At 44.5% G+C, this 25,269-nt stretch overlaps 1 protein-coding gene across 1 annotated transcript in view; it reads left to right on the forward strand.

Moving 5' to 3' along the window:
• LOC121586380 (ephrin type-A receptor 7) overlaps window positions 1–25,269 on the forward strand; it is a 167,956-nt gene that overhangs the window by 83,481 nt on the left and 59,206 nt on the right. The window contains exon 4 of the mRNA XM_041903006.2: window positions 23,796–23,951. Within this exon, the coding sequence (XP_041758940.1) occupies window positions 23,796–23,951 (156 nt within the window). The remainder of the gene's footprint in view (window positions 1–23,795; window positions 23,952–25,269) is intronic.

Genomic DNA, 25,269 nt, shown 5'->3' on the forward strand with positions numbered 1-25,269 from the left:
TTCCTTTTCAGTCTTCTTGTGCCATCCAAATGTGTGCATAGCCTAGTCAGTGGTCAAGTTATCAGGTTGCTAGCTAGGTAACATGACTAGCTAGCTAAACAATGTAGCTTGCGAGTAGTTTAAAACGGCTCACGACATGCGCACGAATCCGCAACAGAAAGAAAAACATAGCTTCAGTAATATTGGGCATAACTTTTACATGATTGTGGCTAGAGCGAGTGACTGTAGCGGTGTTCCATGTTGTGTTCTGCGCTTTAAAGGGGTCCGTTTGGAAACACATGCGCTTAAAAGGTTCCATGCGGTGACTAAATGGAATATGCGATTAACAGCGTCCAAGAAATTTGCTCCGATAAACATTGCATGGGTTAACGCGTTAATAATGTGTTAACGTTGATAAAACTGCCAGTTCCAGAGTAGAGTCAGACACCATTGTTTAAGGCTTGAGCGGAGTTGGTCACTGCAGATCTAATCCAATCAATTTGCTGCTTTGGCACTATTTCAGTTCCACTTCCATGACGTGCCCGTGTGTGTCCCTGCATGTTTATTGATCAGTGACGAGCTCTACACTCCATCGACCTCCAGTCACTAGTTTTACCTCAGTCAGTGTGTTTATAGGTAACACTGGCACATTCAGACTCCTACTTCAAACCCAAGCCAAGGAGACCCACAGTAGATTACATTGGCCCTCTCCAACCCTCGCATCCTGTGACCCTCTGCGAACCGTTGCCCCGGCAACCTTTGTGTACCCCTGCTCCACGATCAATCTAATTGCCGTCTGCCGGGCCCCCAGAGCCAATCAAAATCACTGGATGGAGAGCAGGTACAGTGCATTCGGAAAGTATTCAGACCCCTTCACTTTTTCCACATTTTGTTACATTACAGCCTTATTCTAAAATTGATTAAACTGTTTTCTTTCCTCATCAATCTACACATAATACCCCATAATGGCAAAGCAAAAACAGTTATATTTTTTTATGTTGGGTAATTTATACAAAATAAAAATATTATATGACATTTACATAAGTATTCAGACCCTCAGTACTTTGTTGAAGCACCTTTGGCAGCGCTTACAGTCTCGAGTCTTCTTGGGTATGACGCTACAAGCTTGGCACACCTGTATTTGGGGAGTTTCTTCCATTTTTCTCTGCAGATCCTCTCAAGCTCTGTCAGGTTGGATCGGGAGCGTCGCTGCACAGCTATTTTCAGGTCTCTCCAGAGATGTTCGATCGGGTTCAAGTCCGGGGACTGGCTGGGCCACTCGAGCATTCAGAGACTTGTCCCGAAGCCACTCCTGCGTTGTCTTGGCTGTGTGCTTAGGGTCGTTGTCCTGTTGGAAGATGAACCTTCGCCCCAGTCTCCTGAGTGCTCTAGAGCAGGTTTTCATCAAGGATCTCTCTGTACTTTGCTCCGTTAATCTTTCCCTCGACGCTGACTAGTCTCCCAGTCCCTGCCGCTGAAAAACATCCCCACAGCATGATGCTGCCACGAACATGCTTCACCGTAGGGATGGTATTGGCCAGGTGATGAGCGGTGCCTGGTTTCCTCCAGACGTGATGCTTGTCATTCAGGCCAGAGTTCAATCTTGGTTTCATCAGACCAGAGAACTGTTTCTCATGGTCTGAGAGTCCTTTAGGTGCCTTTTGGCAAACTCCAAGCGGGCTGTCATGTGCCTTTTACTGAGGAGTGGCTTCCGTCTGGCCACTACCATAAAGGCCTGATTGGTGGAGTGCTGCAGAGATGGCTGTCCTTCTGGAATGTTCTCCCATCTCCACAGAGGAACTCTGGAGGAACTCTGTCAGAGTGACCATCGGGTTCTTGGTCACCTCCACCTGTTGGTGAAGGCCCTTCTCCCCCGATTTCTTGGGGACCTTCAATGCATTAGAAATGTTTTTGCTACCCTTCCCAAGATCTGTGCCTCGAAACAATCCCATCTCGGAGCTCTACGGACAATTCCTTCGACCTCATGGCTTGGTTTTTGCTCTGACATGCACTTTCAACTGTGGGACCTTATATAGACAGGTGTGTGCCTTTCCAAATCATGTCCAATCAATTGAATTTACCACAGGTTGACTCCAATGAAGTTGTAAAAACAGAGCTCAATTTTGAGTCTTATAGCAAAGGGTCTGAATACTTATGTAAATAAGGTATTTCTGTTTTTATTTGTAATACATTTGCACACATTTCTAAAAACCTGTTTTTGCTTTGTCATTATGGGTTATTGTGTGTAGATTGAGGACATTTTTTTATTTAATCCATTTTATAATAAGGCTGTAACGTAACAAAATGTGGAAAAAGTGAAGGGGTCTGAATACTTTCCAAATGCTCTGTATAAACAAAGGAATGGATGGATGGCTGAATAAATGCCACTTGTCGTTTATTGACCGCTGTGTGTTATCTCCTGCATGTTAGAAGCCTGTTGTCTGTCTGTCTGTGTCTGGTGTGTGTGTATTTGCATGTCTGGGTGTCTGTATAGGGCTTTGGTGCAAGACAGGAAATGTAATTGTGTGCTTGTGTGTCCGCTCGCTCTGTTTGTGTCTGTCAGGAGTCTTTGTGTGCATGTGCGTGAGCAAGAGGGCCTCGGCTCTATCAGATAGTACACAATGACACTATTGTGGTGCAGGCTACCTCTGCTGTGAGACAGACTGAACACACTCCCCTCTCTTTGTGTGGAAAATAGACAAAGGGTATTGTGGCTCTCTCTCCTTTTAAGTCAGCCAACCGCAAGCATGACTCCTTCAGACCCATCATATCCCTTTTTAAAACAATACATGCTCATTTAGATGCTTCTTTTCCGAAACTACCTAGAGTTGACTTGACACGGTACAGTATGTGGTCCATGTGGGAATCAAACCCACAACTCTGGTGTTGCAATCACCATGGTTACCAACCAACTTAACCATAACAACCACCATACCTGATCTAGAAGTCCCTATGAATAAAGATACGCTTACTAATCACGCTTGGTAAAACATTGATGAGCTTTCCAGGAAATTCAGATTATGCATCTCTATCGGAGGAAGTAAAAATAAAAGTGTGATGCCAGACACAAGCAAATGAAGCATAAACAACATTCTGAAGGCAACTCTCCCTACCCGGCATAAACTAATGCATCAAATTAAATTAGCTCCCGACTAACAATCAATTAAACAGAACGGCAATTATACATTTATTCATCCAATGAAAGAACAATGAATTCTCCCAAACAATGTCATTTGTAAAAAGGCGGGTTGTTTTTGAAGTGCTCGACTGTAATCAAACTCTGACTCTCCTAATCAGAAGACATCAATCGTGCTGTCTAAAGTGATTTGAGGGAACATGCCCTGTTCGCCGTTTTTGGCAATGCTTAATGCAAAAAAGGCATCCTTCAAGATTTTATTTTCAAGGAAAATTTGGTTGCTGCAATAACAATCCTTCAATCTTAATAATCTTTCAAACTAACAAGAAGGATTTTCCTTTTATGTATAAAAACAAACATTAGTATATAGTGTTTCTACACTTCTGGTTGCTGATGAGTTTATCAGATGTTCAGCTGACGTTCATTTTAGTCAGTTCTCAAGTGCTAGTTTTAATCTCACTAAATAGTGACGACCGCACTGGAGGGTTCACAGTTAACAATCCCTTTTGTTAACAATACCGGTCAAAAGTTTTAGAACACCTACTCATTCAAGGGTTTTTCTATTTTTACTATTTTCTACATTGTATAATAATAGTGAAGACATCAAAACTATGAAATAACACATATTGAATCATGTAGTAACCAAAAAAGTGTTAGAAAAATCAAAATATATTTTATATTTGAGATTCTTCAAATAGCCACCCGTTGTCCTACTCCTCTTCAATGTCTGTGCGAAGTTGCTGGATATTGGAGGTACACGCTTTCGTACACATCGATCCAGAGCATCCCAAACATGCTCAATAGATAACATGTCTGGTGAGTATGCAGGCCATAGAAGACCTGGGACATTTTCAGCTTCCAAAATTGTGAACAGATCCTTGCGACATGGGGCCGTGCATTATCATGCTGAAACGTGAGGTGATGGCGGCGGATGAATGGCCCGACAATGGGCCTCATGATCTCGTCACGGTATCTCTGTGCATTCAAATTGTCATCGATAAAATGCAATTGTGTTCATTGTCCGTAGCTTATGCCTGCCCATACCATAACCCCACCACCACCATGTGGCACTGTTCACAACGTTGACATCAGCAAACCGCTCGCCCACACGACGCCAAACACGCGGTCTGCCATCTGCCCGTTAGTTGAAACCAGGATTCATCCGTGAAGAGCACACCTCTCCAGCGTGCCAGTTTTTTGTGCGTTTCAAACATTTCTGGGATCTTTTATTTCAGCTCATGAAACATGGGACCAACACTTTACATGTTGCATTTTTGTTCAGTGTAAATGTATGCTCATTCAGCTGTGCCTCACAAATAGCGACAAGTAAAGCCAATATGCGGTGATAATGTATTGAGCCTATAGCCTACTGCACAAACCTCATTGCTACAGTCCTGTTTTTAGTAGGTAAATGTAGCATAGGCTTACATTTTTTAAGAAAAACGATCTGAGCGATAGATCTCAGCTTGCATTTTGACTCACATTGACTTTATTAGTGCGTCTCACTCAGATATCATATTAAAAACTGGAGCAACTGCGGCCCCTCATGATGAGTTCAGAGATTTGTTGTAGCCTCTAACCCCATCAAAGTTGCCCATCCCTGGTCTAGACTATCTAATCCCTTTCTCCTTCACAGAGACCATTTCCGGGGAAAAGCAGTGTGGATTTGGAGTGTGTGTTTGTCTCTATCATTAGCTAGTGACAGACAGGCCTGTGCTGTGTGTTCCAGGGTTGAGCAGGGCCAGCTGCTGGTTTGACTCCCTGACTCTGTGTGACTGACCGTCTCAGCTATATTTCTGTCCCGTCGTCATCTCCCTGTTCTCACTACTCTGCTATTGCTGCTATTTCAGCTCTTTCGTCGGGACACCGCCAGCACCACCATGAATAATTGACTATGAGAGAAATGTGTGTGTGTGTGTGTGACAATTAACACAACCTGCTCATATACTGAACAAAAATATGAACGCAACATGTAAAGTGTTGGTTCATTACACAGGTGCACCTTGTGCTGCTGACAATAAAAGGCCACTCTAAAATGTGCAGTTTTGTCACACAACACAATGCTACAGATGTCTCAAGTTTTGAGGGAGCATACAATTGGCATGTTGACTGCAGGAATGTCAACCAGAGCTGTTGCCAGAGAATTGATTGTTAATTTCTCTGCCATAAGCCGCCTCCAACGTCGCTTTAGAGAATTTGGCAGTATGTTCAACCGGCCTCACAACCGCAGATCACGTGTAACCACGCAAGCCCAGGACCACCATATCCGGCTTCTTCACCTGCGGGATCGTCTGCGTCTGAGAATTTCTGCACGAACTGTCAGAAAACGTCTCAGGGAAGCTAATCTGTGTGCTCGTCGTCCTCACCAGGGTCTTGGCCTGACTGCAGTTCAGCGTCGTAACAGATGCATATCTGTATTCCCAGTCATGTGAAATCCATAGATTAGGGCCTAATTAATGTATTTTAATTGACTGATTTCCTTATATGAACTGTAATTCAGTCAAATCTTTGACATTGTTGCATGTTGCGTTTAAAAAAAAAATCTGTGTACAAACACACCTTTTTATTATGTGATTGTGTGTGTTCTGCGTTCCTGTCCTTCAAAACGCTGACCACCGAATCTCTGACAGGAACTAACTCTAACGTAGGAAACAGAAATATCTATAACACCGCTACCATCAGTATCTGTAGCAGCCAGGGGTAACAACACAATATGTTTGCTGGTTCTCTTTGTGGATTTGGCCAGGGTGTCTTTGGTATTCTTTGATATATACTAAAGAGCAGGCCTTATTGATTTTGAGCTGGGCAGGTTGGCTCTGGCGCACTCTCTGGCCCCAGTGTGGGTCTGTGTGAAGGATCATACTGGCTGACTGGCTGACTGACTGGCTGACTGATACTGCGTGTCAGAGAGCTGTCTCCTTCATTGGGTTCAATGTATCCTCAGGGTACGGATAGATCGAAAGATAAAGATCATTTGAGAGAGAGGGAAGGAGGAACGTAGTAAGAGGGCAAGGGAGGGCGGATATAGAGTGTGAGTGAGAAGGGAAAGGGGTATTAGAGGGAACATGAGGGTCGGACGACAGGAATGAAGGGACGAGATTGAGGGGAGCGAGAGAGGGAAGGGGGAGACCCAGGGAGGCCAAGATGCAGAAGGAGAAATAGAGAGGACAATTGATGGGAATTTTGGCAATCTCCCGACTTGTCTATAATGACCTCTTTGTCTGGCTTGGAGAGAAACCAATCAGCTTCCTCTCTGAATGTGTGTGTACCGGTGTGTGCGCGGTGCGCATTTGTGTGTCAGCAATGTACATTTTGCATGTGTGTGGGCACGCGAGAGTCCACAATCAGTTTGTGCATGAATGATAGCTGTGTTTCTCATTCCTAAATTTGACCCCAAAATACTTAAGGCTTTAGTCCCTCGTGATGATGTGGTCTGTAATGGCCTTTACTGCCATAGGAAGAGTACATAATGGAGGATCGAACAGGATGTGAATGGACAGGACAGTCAGCGATGGACGAACCAGGACAGTGAGGCTACAGAGCTATAACAGAAGCTCACTCATCTGCATAGCACGGACACATGTTCATCACAGTTGAGTCCACTGAACAGTCAAAGCTGGAATCTGCATAAGGTGAAACAGCGCCGCTGTTATTGTTTTTGTTTTGTTGATGAAACCGAGAGGAACGTCCAGCATTGTGAGGGGGGGAATAGCAGTACATATTCTGCTGTTCTATCGCTAGTGCGATAGGGGGGAAAAAACGTGTTTGTTGTTCTAAGTAACTCTATATATATAAAAGTATGTGGACACCCCTTCAAATTTGTGGATTTGGCTATTTCAGCCACAACCGTTGCTGACAGGTGTATAAAATTGAGCACAACGCCATGCAATCTCCATAGAGAGCTCTCCTGAGTGGCGCAGTGGTCTAAGGCACTGCATCGCAGTGCTAACTGTGCCACTAGAGATCCTGGTTCGAATCCAGGCTCTGTCGCAGCCGGCCGCGACCGGGAGACTCATGGGCGGCGCACAATTGGCCCAGCGTCGTCCAGGGTAGGGGAGGGAATGGCCAGCAGGGATGTATCTCAGTTGATAGAGCATGGCGTTTGCAACGCCAGGGTTGTGGGTTTGATTCCCATGGGGGGCCAGTATAAAAAATATATATATATATATATATATATATATATGTGTATTCACTAACTGTAAGTCGCTCTGGATAAGAGCGTCTGCTAAATGACTAAAATGTAAAATGTAATAGACAAACACTGGCAATAGAATGGCCTTACTGAAGAGCTCTGACTTTCAAAGTGGCACCATCACAGGATGCCAACTTTCCAACAAGTCAGTTTGTCAAATTTCTGCCCTGCTAGAGCTGCCCCAGTCAACTGTAAGTACTGTTATTGTGAAGTGGAAACATCTAGGAGCAACAACCGCTCAGCCGCGAAGTGTTAGGCCACACAAGCTCACAGAACTTGACCGCCGAGTGCTAAAGCAAGTAGTGCGAAAAAATCGTCTGTCCTCGGTTGCAACACTCACTACTGAGTTCCAAACTGCCTCTGGAAGCAACATCGGCACAATAACTGTTCGTCAGGAGCTGCGTGAAATGGGTTTCCATGGCCGAGCAGCCGCACACAAGCCTTAGATCACCATGTGCAATGCCAAGCGTCAGCTGGAGTGGTGTAAAGCCATTGGACATTGGAAACGCGTTCTCTGGAGTGATTTTCACCATTTGGCAGTCAGACGGACGAATCTGGGTTTGGCGGATGCCAGGAGAACGCTACCTGCCCAAATGCATAATGCCAATTGTAAAGTTTGGTGTAGGAATAATGGTTTGGGCTGTTTTTCATGGTTGGGGCTAGGCCCCTTAGTTCCAGTGAAGGGAAATCTTAACGCTACAGCATACAATGACATTCTAGACAATTCTGTGCTTCCAACTTTGTGGCAAAAGTTTGGGGAAGGCCCTTCCCTGTTTCAGCATGACAATGCCCCCATGCACAAAGCAAGGTCCATACAGAAATGGTTTGTCGAGATCAGTTTGGACAAACTTGACTGACCTCAACCCCAAAGAAACACCTTTGGGATGAATTGGAACACCGACTGCGAGCCAGGCCTAATCGCCCAACATCAGTGTCCATCTTCACTAATGCTCTTGTGGCTGAATGGAAGCAAGTCCCCGCAGCGATGTTCCAACATCTAGTGGAAAGCCTTCCCAGAAGCGTGGAGGCTGTTCTAGCAGCAAAGGGGGGACCAACTCCATATTGATGCCCATGATTTTGGAATGAGATGTTTGACCAGCAGGTGTCCACATACTTTTGGTCATGTAATGTATCATTCCACAAAGCAGCAGTTATTTAAAAACTTAAAGTCAATAGAAAGACTGGATTTACAGTTTCTCAAACACCAGTTAAGGGTGATAAGTTCATCGAACAGCTTCTTCTACCACAGAGGCTGCTACAATACCCAAACGTTTCCTCAAGAATTCTCAACTAGTGTACGTTTTGGAAAAGTACAATAACCTATGTTGAACCAGCTGCGATCAATACTGCATGTAGTGTACAGAAGTTGAATACAACGTCTGCCTAATCACTGTTCTCTTCCTGCCAGGGAGTGATCCTCCCGATGTGGATTGAAAGGTAAAGAGAGAGGATTTTTTATGAAGTACTAAGCAGCCTTGCTTGGAGCGATAGAGTTCTCAGTGAAGTTCAGCCCAGAGTGAGCGAGAGACAAGAGGTGAATTGAGAGATTCAGAAAACGCTCTGGGGGAGGAAGAAATCGACGCAAACGCCCACACAACTAGAACAGCATGGGTAGAGTGTGTGAACCGCCGCTGACCTCTACGCTTTTTATACATTGTGTGAAGAGTTGGTTTGGAGACTGCACGGTTTGAAAAGTGTGCATATTTTTATTTGACTTTGGTTGTAGTTTTTGATAGCACATTCTGGCAATTCTATTAATTCCAGCTCAGTTTTACTATCTAACGGTTCGTCCTTGAATATAAAATCATTTTAAACAGTGTGCGAACTGTGACTGTGGTCTAAAGTATGTCTACAGCCTGATTCGGTCTAGTTTCACTCAGTGCATGACTTAGGCAGAAGTTAATCGGAACTGAGTACCAGCACCTCAAATGTTCTACTGCTTGAGTTCCTGTACCTAATTACAAAGATTACCAGCACCTATTTCAGTCGAGCACTGACAGTTTCACTCCCTGGTACGTGTTGTTCTAGCCTACATGGTTTTATTAAAGCCAGTCTGTGACTAGCACAGTGTGTCTGTCTGGGAGTGTTTGCTCTTGTCTGAATAGTGCAGCTTGTTTCACTTACAGCAGGAGTCATGTCTGAATCACTTTACTCCATTGGATAAAATGTCTGGACCATAGACCTAATGGAGGAGAGACAGAGAGAGGGGACACATGAGCACTAGTGATGGGGGAAAAAATTGATAGTTACATATCAGGATATTGTTTTTGACGATATATCGTATAGTTTTGACTATCGCAACAAAACTCCAATAGTTTTTCTTCATAGCTTTTTCTCCGTCTTCTTTTTAAATAGGGAGCCAATTCGTTTTCAGCACTTTTATTTCCATGACTGATCAAAACTAGTTTTTGTTATGGCTCTCTCTTGTCCCTCTGCAACAGGCATGTGGTGAGAAATATGTTTGGAACATCGAATCACAATAAAATCACAGTATCGAATCACAATACATATAGAATCGTGAGAATCACAATACATATCGTATCAGCACCTAAGTATCGTGATAATATCGTAGCGTGAGGTCCCTGGCAATTCCCAGCGCTAATGAACACCAGATCTGAAAAGCCATACTATTCTCAGTGGCCGAATGATAATTTGCTGATAAAACACTGGGTTTTCAGTGTAGTCGGAAATAATTGTTTTCAAGAGAAGGTTGTTTGAGTATAAGAGATGGTGTTATTCAGCACATGTAGAGGAAAGAAAAGAGAGCTGGTCTTTTACCCCCCTCCTCCTCCTCCTCCCTCTCCCCCTCCTCCTCCTCCTCCCCCTCCCCCTCCTCCCCCCTCCTCCTCCTCCTTCTCCTCCTCCCCTGCTTTATCCCTTCTCCCTCTAGTTATCTCTTTTCTCTTATATGCTTGACGTAATTTTTTTCCCTACCTCTTGATTTTCCCCTCTTTCGTTCTCCAACCCCCCCTCTCCTCCCTCCACTAACTTTATCCCTCCATCCTTTTTCTCTTCCCCTCTTTTCTTTTCCCTTCCTTTTTTTCTCTTTCTCTTAATCACTTGACTTCTGCGCACTCCTCCCGACGCCATCTTGTGTGTCTTAATTAAAACGCGGACAGGCTGCTAAGGAATAAAGGGGGAAAAAGAGGGAGAGGAAATTAATGAAAGAAGAGTTTGTTAACAAGGTCAGCTGTGTTTTACCTTCACAGCTTAATTGCGGCCCCTGATTGTGTTTTGGGCCTAATTTTTTATTCAAACAGCGGGCCTGACAAACCACGTTAATTGTCACGTGTGTGTGTGAGCGAGCGAGACAGCTGGGCAAGGGCTCATTCATGATGTGGTGTTGCCATGCTGACAGGGTGGGCAAAGTGTGTGTGTGTGTGTGTGTTGGAGGGTCGGGATTGGTTGAAGTAGTAATGACATATTATTCACAGTGTGAGTCAAATTGTGTGTGTGTGTGTGTGTGTGTGTGTGCTGGTGTGTGATACAACAATTAGCCATTAAACCCAGCAAGTGGCCACGGCTGCAAACTCTGCTCCAAGCTCATCCATCTCTCTAATGGAACAACTTTCCCTCATCAGACAGACAGGGTCACCCCCCCCCCTTGGTTCCCACTGTGGGTGACCTTACACCCCTGGTCTACATAGGTCAAAGGTGAATTTGAGTGCACTCAGGGGAGACGGTAGCATCACGCCAACCGAAAAGACCTCTGTCCATATGTTAGCCTGGTCTTGTGTGTGCTACTAGGCTTTTGACCTTTACCTTAAGTATTTACACACACACTGAGACACACACACACTCTAAATGACTTATTCACAGATCTCTCCCTCAGTGCCAGAGTTGTGATAATCCCTGACCTCCTCTCCATTGATCTTCACAAAGACTAGCTGACAGACAGACCACTGGGCCCACAGCCATACACTGTAGAATCACTACGTCTACTACTACTGCTACGATTATTACTTGCACTATGTCTGTCTGCACTACTGCACATTCAACCTGGCTAAAGACACGTCTGGAAGCTACACTCTATCTGCAATATTAAAGCTGATCTACCCCTGTCTGGTTATTCCAACAAAGAAACAATGTAAAGCCACCTGCACTATTTTTTCAGTCTTTGATAAACGGTGTCAGTTAACCAACATACTTAGTCAGATCAGACATACGCTATTTTATTTATATTATATTGTATTATAGTTCTTTCTCCTTTGGAGGAGGATTTGATGGGTATAATGGTCGTAAATCTGAACCCACGTTGCCTGAACTCTTGGAACTGGGAATGCGTCACTGCACGCATCCAACGCTGTCCTCTTCTCACCTTATCCTTGAATCAATTACCCTGGCCTGGAAATCTGTTCCAATCAGGGTCAGATTACATCTCCCGTTCTCGTCATTGTCATGGAATCCATTCGTCGATGTTTGGGGCTGTATCTGGGTCACCAGCTTAAAGAAACTGGCCCATTGAAATTAAATAATGATACATTTTAGCCTCTGTTTTATCCACTTCGAGCTCATTACGAATCGACATCCTTAAAGCGTGTCTGTTCGACTGGGGTTGGTGCGTAAGAAATCGAGACGGTGAGTGTGCGTACACACGCGCAAACACAAACACGCACACTTTTTCATAATGCTTTCCACAGCGTGAATAGAACCGACCCCATTTGCATATATTATTGAAAATTTGAGAATGTAAATTTGAAGGAAGCACATCAAATCGTATTACGGCTGAGGTCTTGAGGCACGCTTTGCTGGGTTTTCAGTTTTTACGATTTCCTTCCTTCCGTGTGTTCTTTTATTTATTTTCTCAAGTTTTCCTCAAATCAAACATTCCCCTTACGACTCCATACTTCTTAAATATTGCTCAAGGCGTAGACATGCTACATCTTCATATGTGTTATGTGCAACAACAAGGCCAGTGGATGACCATTGGAAATCATGAGAAATGGAGCTTCACAAAGCAGCACGACGCATGCATAGTCTTCCTCTGTGAGACAAATCAATGTGCTTTCTCTTTGCCTGGCCTATCTTCAATCCCAATCTCGAGCAGAAATAGTATTTTTAGTCAACATATTTGATGGGCTGGAGCTAGATCAATACACACACACTCACACACATATGGCAGCGCGTCTGTCAAGAAGGAGCATCTCAGATTGGATCTCATTTCGCAGGCATCCTGAAATTGCTTTGACATTCACATGCAAACGTGCACTGACACGCTCCTGATGTGGTTACCATGCAAATGACTGGGACCTGCCTCCCCGCTGTGTCTCACACACACACACACACACAAAGGTACACACACTGAAGTACAGTACACACACACACAGGTTATTTGCTGCTGCACGCTGTGCCCATCTTGCCCTCTGTGTCTCCTGTGAGGAGTAACACCTGTGTGAATGTGTGTGCTGGGGCGTGATGATGATCATCAGTGGCTTGAGATCACTCAGCCTTGGACACCACGGATGACTGCAGACACACACACGACAGCGACACTGCCCTCCTTCGTTGTCACCCTCTCACTAGAACACACACACACCGACAGGCACACTCAAACAGACACTTGTAAGAAATCATCTGTAGTTTCCAGACTTCAGTAATACAATGGGAAACTGGTTAGGCTCTGAGTGTTTGCACATGCTTATAATACATAAATGCACGCGCGTGTGTGAATGCTCACGCATTTGTTCACGTGTACATGTGTGAATGGTGTCAGAAGGTAGGGAATTGTATATTGTATGTGCTGGTGTTTGTGTGTGGGGGGTGAGCAATGTCCCCTCCCCAAAAAAAATATTCTGCACTGAGCAACTTTCAGGTCCGCTGAGCGCAAACTTGAACGTTGTGAAAATTATGTGCAACTTCAGGCACATGTTTACTGTGAACACCGCTTTAAGTTATAGTTACAGTTTTAACTGTGGTCAAGTATGCTACTGTGGCTATTTTATTTATTTATTTATTTATTTATTTATTTATTTATTTTTTTTTCTATTTATTTAACCTTTATTTAACCAGGTAGGCCAGTTGAGAACAAGTTCTCATTTACAACTGCGACCTGGCCAAGATAAAGCAAAGCAGTGCGATAAAAACAGTTACATATGGGGTAAACAAAACGTACAGTCAAAAATACAACAGAAAATATATATACAGTGTGTGCAAATGTAGCAAGTTATGGAGGTAAGGCAATAAATAGGCCATAGTGCAAAATAATTACAGTTAGTATTAACACTGGAATGATAGATGTGCAAGAAATGATGTGCAAATAGAGATACTGGGGCAATGAGCAAAATAAATAACAATATGGGGATGAGGTAGTTGAGTGGGCTAATTTCAGAAGGGCTGTGTACAGGTGCAGTGATCGGTAAGGTGCTGTGACAACTGATGCTTAAAGCTAGTGAGGGAGATAAGTCTCCAGCTTCAGAGATTTTTGCAGTTCGTGCCAGTCATTGGCAGCAGAGAACTGGAAGGAATGGCGGCCAAAGGAGGTGTTGGCTTTGGGGATGACCAGTGAGATATACCTGCTGGAGCGCATACTACGGGTGGGTGTTGCTATGGTGATCAATGAGCTAAGATAAGGCGGAGATTTGCCTACCAGTGATTTATAGATGGCCTGGAGCCAGTGGGTTTGGCGACGAATATGTAGTGAGGACCAGCCAACAAGAGCGTACAGGTCACAGTGGTGGGTAGTATATGGGGCTTTGGTGACAAAACGGATGGCACTGTGATGGACTACATCCAATTTGCTGAGTAGAGTGTTGGAGGCTATTTTGTAAATGACATCGCCGAAGTCAAGGATCGGTAGGATAGTCAGTTTTACGAGGGCATGTTTGGCAGCATGAGTGAAGGAGGCTTTGTTGCGAAATAGGAAGCCAATTCTAGATTTAACTTTGGATTTGATCATAATGTAGGCCTACCAGTGTGGCCTACCTTCAAAACCAATGGAGAAAATGCATCCCATAACATTTTAACATGGAAATAGCTGTTCTATCACTCAACCTACAGTAACAGCCAATGTGTGGTGTTCAATGTAGGCCTACATTCCATTACACTTTTGAAAGAAACATGCAGGGCTTGACCTGTTTATCCACTTGTCCTTCAGACTGAACATGTTGTGTAGTTTGATGCAAGAAACCACTTTACAAAATAAAATGCATAATTATTCCCATACCATTATTACAGAGAATCAGACAAATTATGCTTCCCTCTGCCGATTGGCTACTTAGCTTATTCAAGCCTGTCTCAAAATACAGCACTGCCCCTTTAAGACAAAAAAAAGCTCTTTACCTGACTCACTTTTCAAAGATGGCTATAAATGCACACATTTTGTGCTCTTGTAGGAAGCAATCACTCCCCCATTGCTGACTACAAATTATCAATAACTGGGCTAATAACTCACTAACTAGCAAAGGATATGAAGAAATGTGCACATGTGGCTACATGTAGCTCTCGCTTTGATCTCAAAACAAGCGCATCTACTCACGACCACTAATGCTATAAACACCGTCCAGTTCAAAGTAAATGGTACAGATCCATATATGGCAATGGTCTATTTACGTATAGGCCTACTGCAGCTCTGATTGGTTATGGCACACATTGGGTGTGAGTGAGACGTGCGTGTATATGTATGAATGGTGTAAGTAGTGAGGGAGTGTGTGTGTGTAGTACTCACGTGTATATGTATGAATGGTGTAAGTAGTAAGGGAGTGTGTGTGTAGGTACTCACGTGTATATGTATGAATGGTGTAAGTAGTGAGGGAATGTGTGTGTGTAGTACTCACATGTATATGTATGAATGGTGTAAGTAGTGAGGGAGTGTGTGTGTGTACTCACGTATATATGTATGAATGGTGTAAGTAGTGAGGGAGTATGTGTGTATGTACTCACGTGTATATGTATGAATGGTGTAAGTAGTGAGGGAGTGTATGTACTCACGTGTATATGTATGAATGGTGTAAGTAGTGAGGGAGTGTGTGTGTATGTACTCACGTGTATATGTATGAATGGCGTAAGTAGTGAGGGAGTGTGTGTGTATGTACTCATGTGTATATGTATGAATGGTGTAAGTAGTGAGGGAGTGTGTGTGTATGTACTCACGTGTATATGTATGAATGGCGTAAGTAGTGAGGGAGTGTGTGTGTATGTACTCATGTGTATATGTATGAATGGTGTAAGTAGTGAGGGAGTGTATGTACTCACGTGTATATGTATGAATGGTGTAAGTAGTAAGGGAGTGTGTGTGTAGGTACTCACGTGTATATGTATGAATGGTGTAAGTAGTGAGGGAGTGTGTGTGTAGGTACTCATGTGTATATGTATGAATGGTGTAAGTAGTGAGGGAATGTGTGTGTGTAGTACTCACGTGTATATGTATGAATGGTGTAAGTAGTGAGGGAGTGTGTGTGTGTACTCACGTGTATATGTATGAATGGTGTAAGTAGTGAGGGAGTGTGTGTGTATGTACTCACGTGTATATGTATGAATGGTGTAAGTAGTGAGGGAGTGTATGTAATCACGTGTATATGTATGAATGGTGTAAGTAGTGAGGGAGTGTGTGTGTATGTACTCACGTGTATATGTATGAATGGCGTAAGTAGTGAGGGAGTGTGTGTGTATGTACTCACGTGTATATGTATGAATGGTGTAAGTAGTGAGGGAGTGTATGTACTCATGTGTATATGTATGAATGGTGTAAGTAGTGAGGGAGTGTGTGTGTATGTACTCACGTGTATATGTATGAATGGTGTAAGTAGTGAGGGAGTGTATGTACTCATGTGTATATGTACGAATGGTGTAAGTAGTGAGGGAGTGTGTGTGTGTGTAGTACTCACGTGTATATGTATGAATGGTGTAAGTAGTGAGGGAGTGTGTGTGTGTGTGTGTGTGTGTGTGTGTGTGTATGTACTCACGTGTATATGTATGAATGGCGTAAGTAGTGAGGGAGTGTGTGTGTGTAGTACTCACGTGTATATGTATGAATGGTGTAAGTAGTGAGGGAGTGTGCGTGCGTGATCTGACCTGGTTGTGGACGTGAACAAATGGCTGGGCGGATGGGCTAAATGGAAGCCATCCATCAGAGAGACGGGACACAAACACACCCCGGAGATGTCATAGCCAATCCTGCCTCAGACACAAGGCTAGATCTGATGTAGAGGGATAAGATGAAGGGAGAGGGAAAAGAGTGAATGACACACACACTCTGACTCGGCCCAAAGACGGGAGGGACCACTGGAATATGGTTAGATAAGAACATTAGATAAGAACACTTATCAAATGAAAATATGCTTTAAAAGGGGAGACTGAGAGATGGATGGGAAGATGAGGGAGGGAAGGAATAAATGAACAAATGAATGGAGCGCAGAGGGAAAGAAAGGCAGAGCCATTATGTAAAATATGTGCAGTCCAGGACTCTGTTCACAAGACCATGGAGCTCTTTTGATGTTCTCTAATCTAATGATGGGACTGAGTTAGACTGAGGGAGAGAGGAGTAGAAGCAAGGGAGAGCTGGGTCTGGGAAGCAATGGTTGAATAGAACGTTGAATGAAGTAGAGTGAGAGAGGAGAAAATGGGGAGAGTGGGATAACACAAAGAGCTCTTCAGTGAGCAGGGACTACATGGGAGGGCTGGGGCTGTAGCCAACTCAATGAATGGTATTGATGAGGAGTGCTATACAGAGAAGTGGATAGATGGAGAGTTGTAAAGAGGGAAAGAGAAAAATGGAGAGATTGAGCGAGGTGGAGAGATGGAGGGAGAGAGGGTGGGAAAAGTAAAGCGAGAGATGGAAGGAGAGAAAAGAGAAGGCTAGGGACCGATGGAAAGTTTGAGAGGGATGTTAGGAGAGTGTGAGAGAGAGCGAGAACCAAAATGAGTGCATCCCTCTTTATGCTGAAGTCCCCAGTAATTGTTTAGTGTGATTAGGATGGAGAGAGGGATGAGAGGAGAAAGAGGGGTGGTGTAATATCCTGTAATTGAAGCCCTCGTCTGCCATCATCCCATTGTTCCACCACACACAGATAAGCCCAGGGAAATGAGAGACGAGGGGAGGGGGAGAGGGATAGTGGGAGGAAGAACGTGTGAGAGGCATAGAGGGGGCTGTGAGAAAGGGAGGGAGAGAGACTGAGTGGGCGGATTTACATTAGTAAAATATGTCTAGTGAGATCTATAAAATTCAAGCTGCTTTATTGGCATGAAAAACATAGATCATAGAAATATTGACGCAATCTCTCATCAACATCAGATTTGAAACTTTTCTCAGTGTTTACGATAGCCTTGGCTGTGGTGTGGCCAAAGCCACAATTCTGCTTCATGTGTGAGTGCAGCTATAAGCATACCGTAAATACCATTCTATATAGACATACAAAATAAGGATATCAATTCAAACTATACAGGTGCTTCTCATCTAAACAATATTGAACATAGAGTTCTGTGGTTGCCATGGTGCTGTGAGGTCGCCTAGGCAGAGAGCTCATGTATATTTTGTAAATATTTAAGCATTTGTAAGTGTTTTTTAGTTTATACATTTTTTTTACACAACTTTTTACTTGTTATACATCTATTTTGTTCAGATAAATATTGTGGTCTTCAATATCAAAGTTACAGGACTTCGATGTTAAATCAGTTTTTTTGCCTTGGCTAGCTAGCTGGATGGCTAATGTTTGCGTTTAAATAATGCAGCAGCATCTCCGGCTTGTTTCACCTGCCAGTTAGAAGGTGGAGACTGAGGTGAACTGAGAGGCAGAGGGACTGTTCCTGACTACTGCTGATGTGTGGTTGATTCTCTGGCGCTTTACGGCAGCCGAAGCATCACCCAGGTGCGTTCTACACTGTCCGCAATGAAGGGTCAGCTACCTACGGAGGAGTAGAGGCTACTATGGAGGAACTGGGAATGTCGGACAAAGTGATGGGCCCTGATGAAGAGCTCCTGGCTTGTCTGACAGACTGACTTTATCCCTGGCTGTACTGTACCATTGACGCACCCTCTGCTCAAGCCATACTGACTTTTCCTCAACGCCATTCGTTTTCCATCGTTCATCTGTTGGTCATTGATGAACACTGCCCCCGTCGCGTGCGCGAGCGTTGCATAATAAATGTGCACATGTTATTCAATCATTGCACCCACACTGCTCACGAGAGTCTGCGTAGCCAGGCGCTAAAATAGAACTTGGTTCTATTTGTAACACTTGACGCACTGCAAGTTCCGCCTCTCCCATCTCCTCATTGGTTTTTAGGAGCATATACCCACGTGGGTGATTGAAAGATGAACTGAGGTCCACACTCCAGTCCAGTTGGTGGTGGTGGTAATGAACCTTAAAGTCGGTTGCCAACCGCCATATAAAGTCCAAAGAAGAAGAAGAAGCCTGAAGGAGGACAGATTACTAGAAACAAACTCTGTATCAAATCAAACCGAATTGTATTTGTCACATGCGCCGACTACAACAGGTGTAGGACCTTACCGTGAAATGCTTACTTACAAGCCATTAACCAACAATGCAGTTCAAGAAATGGAGTTAAGAAAATATTTATTAAATAAACTAAAGTAAAAAAAATAAAAATAAAGTAACACAATAAAATGACATAACAATAACGACGCTATATACAGGGGGTACCGGTACCGAGTCAATGTGCGGGGGTACAGGTTAGTTGAGGTAATTTGTACATGTAGGTAGGGGTAAAGTGACTATGCATAGATAATAAACAGCGGGTAGCAGGGGAGTCAATGTAAATAGTCCGGGTGGCCATTTCATTAATTGTTCAGCAGTCTTATGGCTTGGGGGTAGAAGCTGTTAAGGAGCCTTTTGGACCTAGACTTGGAGCTCTGGTACCGGTCTATGACTTGGGTGACTGGAGTCTTTGCTGTCTACTGGTATTAAGGTAATTCTCGCAGGGACATGTGGTGTGGGAGAGCCATTGTCTTTACACTGTACCACTCAGAGGGGGGTATATGGTGTAGATGTCTGTGGGAGACATCTCTGAAAGAGAGATTTTAATCTAGATCCGTCTCTTCACACTACACAAGTATCTCTCCTGGACCTAGTTTGTGTCATCAAAGTAGTGTAGTGTAAAGAAGATGAGAGGTGCTTGCCTACGGAGCTGTGAGGGGAACGGCACCTCCTTACCTTCAGGCTCTGATCAGACCCTACACCCAAACGAGGGCACTACGTTCATCCACCTCTGGCCTGCTAGCCCCCCTACCTCTACGCTCTACGGAAGCACAGTTCCCACTCAGCCCAGTCAAAGCTATTCGCTGCTCTGGCACCCCAATGGTGGAACAAGCTTCCCCATGACGCCAGGACAGCGGAGTCACTGACCACCTTCCGGAGACACTTGAAACCCTACCTCTTTAAAGAATACCTGGAATAGTATAAAAGTAATCCTTCTACCCCCCCCCCAACATTTAAAAAAAATAAAAGGAAAAAAGAAAGTGGTTGTCCCACTGGCTATCATAAGTTGAATGCACCAATTTGTAAGTTGCTCTGGAAAAGAGTGTCTGCTAAATTACGTAAATGTAGGTGGGGGGAATGAGTTAGAGCGGAGGCAGGGAGAAGGTTAGCGAAGGGAGAAAAAAGAGGACTCTGGGAAAGGGAGGTGAGAGGAAGATTGACAAGGCAAGTATAAGTAGGGGGAGTATGAAAGAGGGAGAGGAGGGAAAAAATTAAGCTTTAAACAGCTTCTCCCTTCAGAACCTGTGTGTGTCTTTCTGCCCGTGTTTCTTCATGTGTGTGTGTTTGTGTGTGTGTGTGTTTCAGCACATCTCTCTGTGTGTGTCTTTCTCTCTCACGCTCTCTCTCTGTTTCTCTTGAGCCGCAGGCTGCTGCGAAAGGCCTTTGATTACCATGATGACATCTTTCAGCAGCAGCCGTCCTCTTTGATTGTGAAGGTGCTGTTTGTGTGGATGATGTAACCATTGTTTGCGATGTCATCGTTGCGGCTTTAGATAATTTCTGTGTTGTAGCCCCCAGTTTGTGCTGAGAACACTGAGGCTTTCACTTGTTATTTCATTGACTGCCAGATATTAGGTTGGGTTATGCATTGCTGCGATCATTGTACAGTGCTACATCTAGCATGTCCCCTCCATTAGCACTAGGTGTGACTGTGATCAGTCATTCCTCCCCAGTCTTCTGTCTGTTTCATCCCCAGGACCTTTAAAATGGCCCTCTTCCTCCCCCCTGGAATGAGGATTTATCCCATTCATCAATTAGCATTAGCAGCAGAGAGCCAGTAATCTGAATATGGGGCCATAAATTATTGATTCCACCGGCCCCCCCTCCCTCTCTCCCTCCATCCCTCCCTCCGCCCGCAAATCTAACCCTGACATTTGAATATAAGACAGAGCAAAATTATGGCCTGAAATAATGTGTGTGTGGTGGGGGTGTGTGTCGCCTGGGTGTGTGTGTGTCCTTAGCTTTTTGTGTATGTGTCGGTGTGTGTGTCCTTAGCTTTTTATGTGTGTGTGTGTGTATGCAAAGCAAACCTCTTTTAGCCTCATTAATATTCATTAATACGTCCTGTCAGAAAGACACAGAAACAATTCATTGCTCGCATTTACTGTATTAAGTGCTTCATGATTTATTAATGTGCAATGAGAGAGTGAGGGAGAGACCGAGGGGGGGAGGGAGAGACAGAGGGGGGGAGGGAGAGACAGAGGGGGGGGCACTGAAATGTGATTGTTCCAATAAAGACAAAGCGTTGTAAAGCTGTTCACCTGAAACTAACATAAAAACCATAAATATGGTTGCTCTTTTTTATTGTGTATTTGTCACCCATCAAACAATTCTATTTATTTGTTTTGCATAGTGAGCATAGGTGGCCACATTTTGACATAGCATTAGCAAACAGCTTGGAATAGTATATGCCGTTTAGCTGACGCTTTTATCCAAAGCAACTTAGTCACACGTGCATACATTTTACGTATAGGTGGTCCCGGGAATCGAACCCACTATCCTGGTGTTACAAGTGACATGCTCTACCAACTGAGCTACAGAGGACCACTAAACAGTATATAGTCCAAGGACTCCTTGCTAACGGCTTGGAAAATGGACACCGGTGCCAACCCGTCCAGGAGTATTGACAACAATGTGAATACAGTTGTGTGTTTGACCTCTACATCTCCCTCTGTGTAACTGCCTCCTCCATAACATCCTGTTTGGCTCCACTACTGGCATTGTAGATGCTGCTTAGCATCTCTTTCTCTTCACTATACAGTATCTATGTTGTATATTTAGCCACCAGGCAGTTGGCATAGCTCACCGTTACAGTGCTTGTATTATTACAACTTGAGGAAGTATATGATCTTTCTCTTTATCCTAGCGTGCTGACTCCCTCACCCTCACTCTCTTTCTCTCTACTTGAGCTGTGTACTATGCATGACCCCTTTTCCTCACTTCTCTTTCCTTTGATCTTTCCCTATGCATATTTGCTGTTAGCCCTTGGCTAACTCTATCCCTCCTCCCTGTGTGCTGTGCTGCGTCTTCTCTTCTTCGCTAGACCCACCGTTATACATCGGTGTTATTACACCTTGAGGAGGTGGTGTGTGTGTGTGTGTGTGTGTGTGTGTGTGTGTGTAGGGAGATAGACTTTCCATGTCCCGTTTAATCAAGCTTATCGCACGGCACCCAGGACAAATTGATCAGTTGGGCAGCCAGCTGTTCTGGCCAAGCTGTGTGCCGTTTCTCTCTCCCTCGTCTGCTTTTCAGCTGAAACGCCATGGCACTCATCTAAATGTAGAGGGGAATGCAGAAATGCATTGAATACACACCCAGATTGCCAGGGTTGTTTCTGTCCAATACCCCCTGTTCCCCTATTGGGTACTTCTGGGAGTGTCTCTTACCTATTGGCAATTGGCTCTGATTGACGCAACCTTGTCTGGCAGGGACAGTTGGCCACACTTCTATTTGGGCCCAGCTACTGTATAGAGACTGGTGCTTTGTTAGCTTGGTACAGCTTTCTGTCTTGACTTCCAACCATTCAAACATCATAGCAAAGGTGTACTGATACAAGACCAAGAAGTGCAATCCAGCCAGCTTTGAGTTGGGCCTTGGTTTAGAGACTGATACCAGCAAAGACGGGCACTTTGGCTATCTAGATACCACATTTAGACTTCCTACCATTCAAACCACATTACTGTAAGTGTACTGACAAAACGGGCACCCCTGCCGAAAAGAGAGCAGCTGCATCCAGCCATTTCAGAAGCTAGGTTTTTCTTCACGCTCTGCAGCACTGTAGCCAAAGAGTGGTTCTCTACAAATCAGGCTGTTCTGTGTTAGTGTAATAGCAGACATTAGACAGACGATTACAAGGTTCTTACAGACACCGCCACGCCATACACACTCACGCTTTCACATCAGTCTCAACTTGGGGAGTTTGAAGGGGCTAATCGGTGTGTCTTCGAGGCTGTGTGTGCATGTGTGTCTTAAATGGTGCGCGTGATGCGTCTGTGTGTGTGTGTGTGTGTGTGTTACACCCAAACCCACCATCTCTTCACCGTTCAGGCTTTACCCTCCGCTCAGACACGGTAACATCGTTGAGGCTTGGGCCGGTTGTCTTCACAGCCACATTCATATATTATATCATCCCAGTGCATTAGCAGTAGGATAGGGAACGGCAGTGATGATGACCGTGATCATAATGCGAAGAGAGAGCGTGCTGGAGGTGTTCATGTAGAAATGCTGTTGGGGACCCGGTGACAGAGAGCGGAGCAGCGCTCAACTGATTTCACACACATTACTACTCGGAGCACTGGCACGGCAAGCGGAAAATGAACCCCAGTGAGAAAGAGTGGAAAATAGTTAGTGTGCGTGTATGCGCAATATGTGTGTAGTCACTCTCTCCTACTCTCTTTTTCTATCGCTCTTTTCCCTCCCTCACTCTCTCTCTCCCTCTCGTGCCCTCAGCCCCAAATTAAACAGAGTTGTCTAATAAGGAGTTGTCAGGAGCTGTTAACACACAAGAAAGAAGGGAGGAGATGACAGAATGAATTGGAGAAAGAGAGAAAGGACGAGGGTCAAGGAGTTGAGCAGCTCGGTGCCTGAAGAGAGATTGGACAGCATGTGTTGGTTCTGTACTGACTAGCTGGTCCAGTTCTATTGACCATATGTTAGGCTTAGAGGCTCAACATCATGTGTTAGTGTTCAGCCTTACAACTGACTGAGTCATCAAATTTTGCCTTCTAAATCGGTCTCTCTTTCGCTCTCCCTTTCGCTTTCTCTAACTTGGTCTAGCGCTTTCATATGCTGTCCTCCTTTTCTTTCTCTCGATCTCTCTCTCTCTCTCCCTCCTTCCTCCTAGTCCTCGCTCTCTCTCGCTCTCTCTCCCCCAGAAGGCATAATTAGCTTGAAAGTATTTACCCCATGTTGCTAAACCATTATCAGTACTTTACAGCAGTTTTAAAACATACACCAACTGAAATAATAATACCATGGAATGTGTTTAATGCATATTTATGTTTATCTTTTTTTCTCTCCTCTCTCTCTCTCTCCTTCGCTCTCTCTCTGTTCTCAGCGTGTCCCCCTGGCTCGTATAAGATGTCATCCAGACAGCAGGAGTGTTTTCCATGCCCGGCCAACAGTGTGGCTGAGGAGGAAGGCTCGGTGGTGTGTGTGTGTGAGGAGGACCACTTCAGGACCCCCCTGGACAACCCCTCTGCCCCCTGCACCCGTAAGACAGACGCACAAACACACCTTTCCCTATGCAACTCCTCATCTGATTATATCACTCTGTCCTATCACCTCTCCTCTAGCCATGTCACCCTGTCATTCCTCTTCTTAGTCTCTCTCTCTCTATCCTTCACTTCCTCTCTGACCATAATCCCTCCACCCTCCATCCTCCCACTAACCTTGTCCCTTCATCCCTCCGTTCCCTTTAGCCCACACCCCTCCGCTTCCCTAACCTCATCACTTAATTATTCCCTCTCCCTCCCTCTCTCTCTCTAACCCATCCTGCCTCCATCACTCCATCCATCAGGTAACCCAATCCCGCCGTCCTTCACCCGTCCTTAACCTTACCCCTCTATCGTTCCCCTATTACCGTCATACTTCACCCATCATTCCTCCACTAAACCTAAATCTTCCCTCTATCCTTCCCCCCACTTGGTCACCCAATCCCTTTTCACCCTTCCATCACTTTAGCAACCCCAACCCCTCCATCCTTCACCCCTCCCCCCACACACACACACATCCCCCCACCACACTAAATACCAACACCTCCAACAAAGATGCACAATCAAGTCCAAATCCATACTGGCCTGCCAGGGGCAGCCATATTGATCTAACCACTAACCCTCTGTAGTGTTGATGGATAAATACACACACGCCACCTAATAAGCTTATAGAATAATGTGCTCTATAGTGTACCAGACAATAAAACACAGAGGTCAGAAATTGAGTGTATTCATTCTTGGCTCAGATCAGCTCAAGCTTTTATAGCTCTGTAATTAGAAGGTTTAATCATGATATTGATTCCCGGTGCTTTTATATCTACCAGGGGCAGTCGGTGATACCATTTATAGTGCTTTAATTACAATATTGATTCAGTAATTGTGATCATCTCCTGATTCCACCAAAGGGGGGGGAGCTGATGAACACGTCACACACCACAGCTGTGCCCCACACACGCCCCTGTTACCATGTTACATAACCCCACCGAGAGAGCATTCAGTATACACAAACACCACCACTACATTATTAATATCCTTTAATGGACCAATACCTTTGTTGTGTTCAAACATGCACGGTTACAGCACTGCATCATGTAAATTATTTGACTTGTATAGTGCAAGGCCTTGAAAGACCATTCTGCATGAGTGTGTATGTCACTGGTTGACCATTGTCAGAATCTCTACCAGATGAAGAGAGGACGCTATGTAGGACTATTGAGATGCACCCGTCGTATTTTACCTTTGATAACAGAGAGCATTCTCATTCCGCGAGCACTAACCACCTTTTCTATGGTGACTCATATTTGCTTTTTGTAAACA

The sequence above is a fragment of the Coregonus clupeaformis genome, chromosome 17 (assembly GCF_020615455.1).
Source record: "Coregonus clupeaformis isolate EN_2021a chromosome 17, ASM2061545v1, whole genome shotgun sequence".
NCBI lineage: Eukaryota > Metazoa > Chordata > Actinopteri > Salmoniformes > Salmonidae > Coregonus > Coregonus clupeaformis.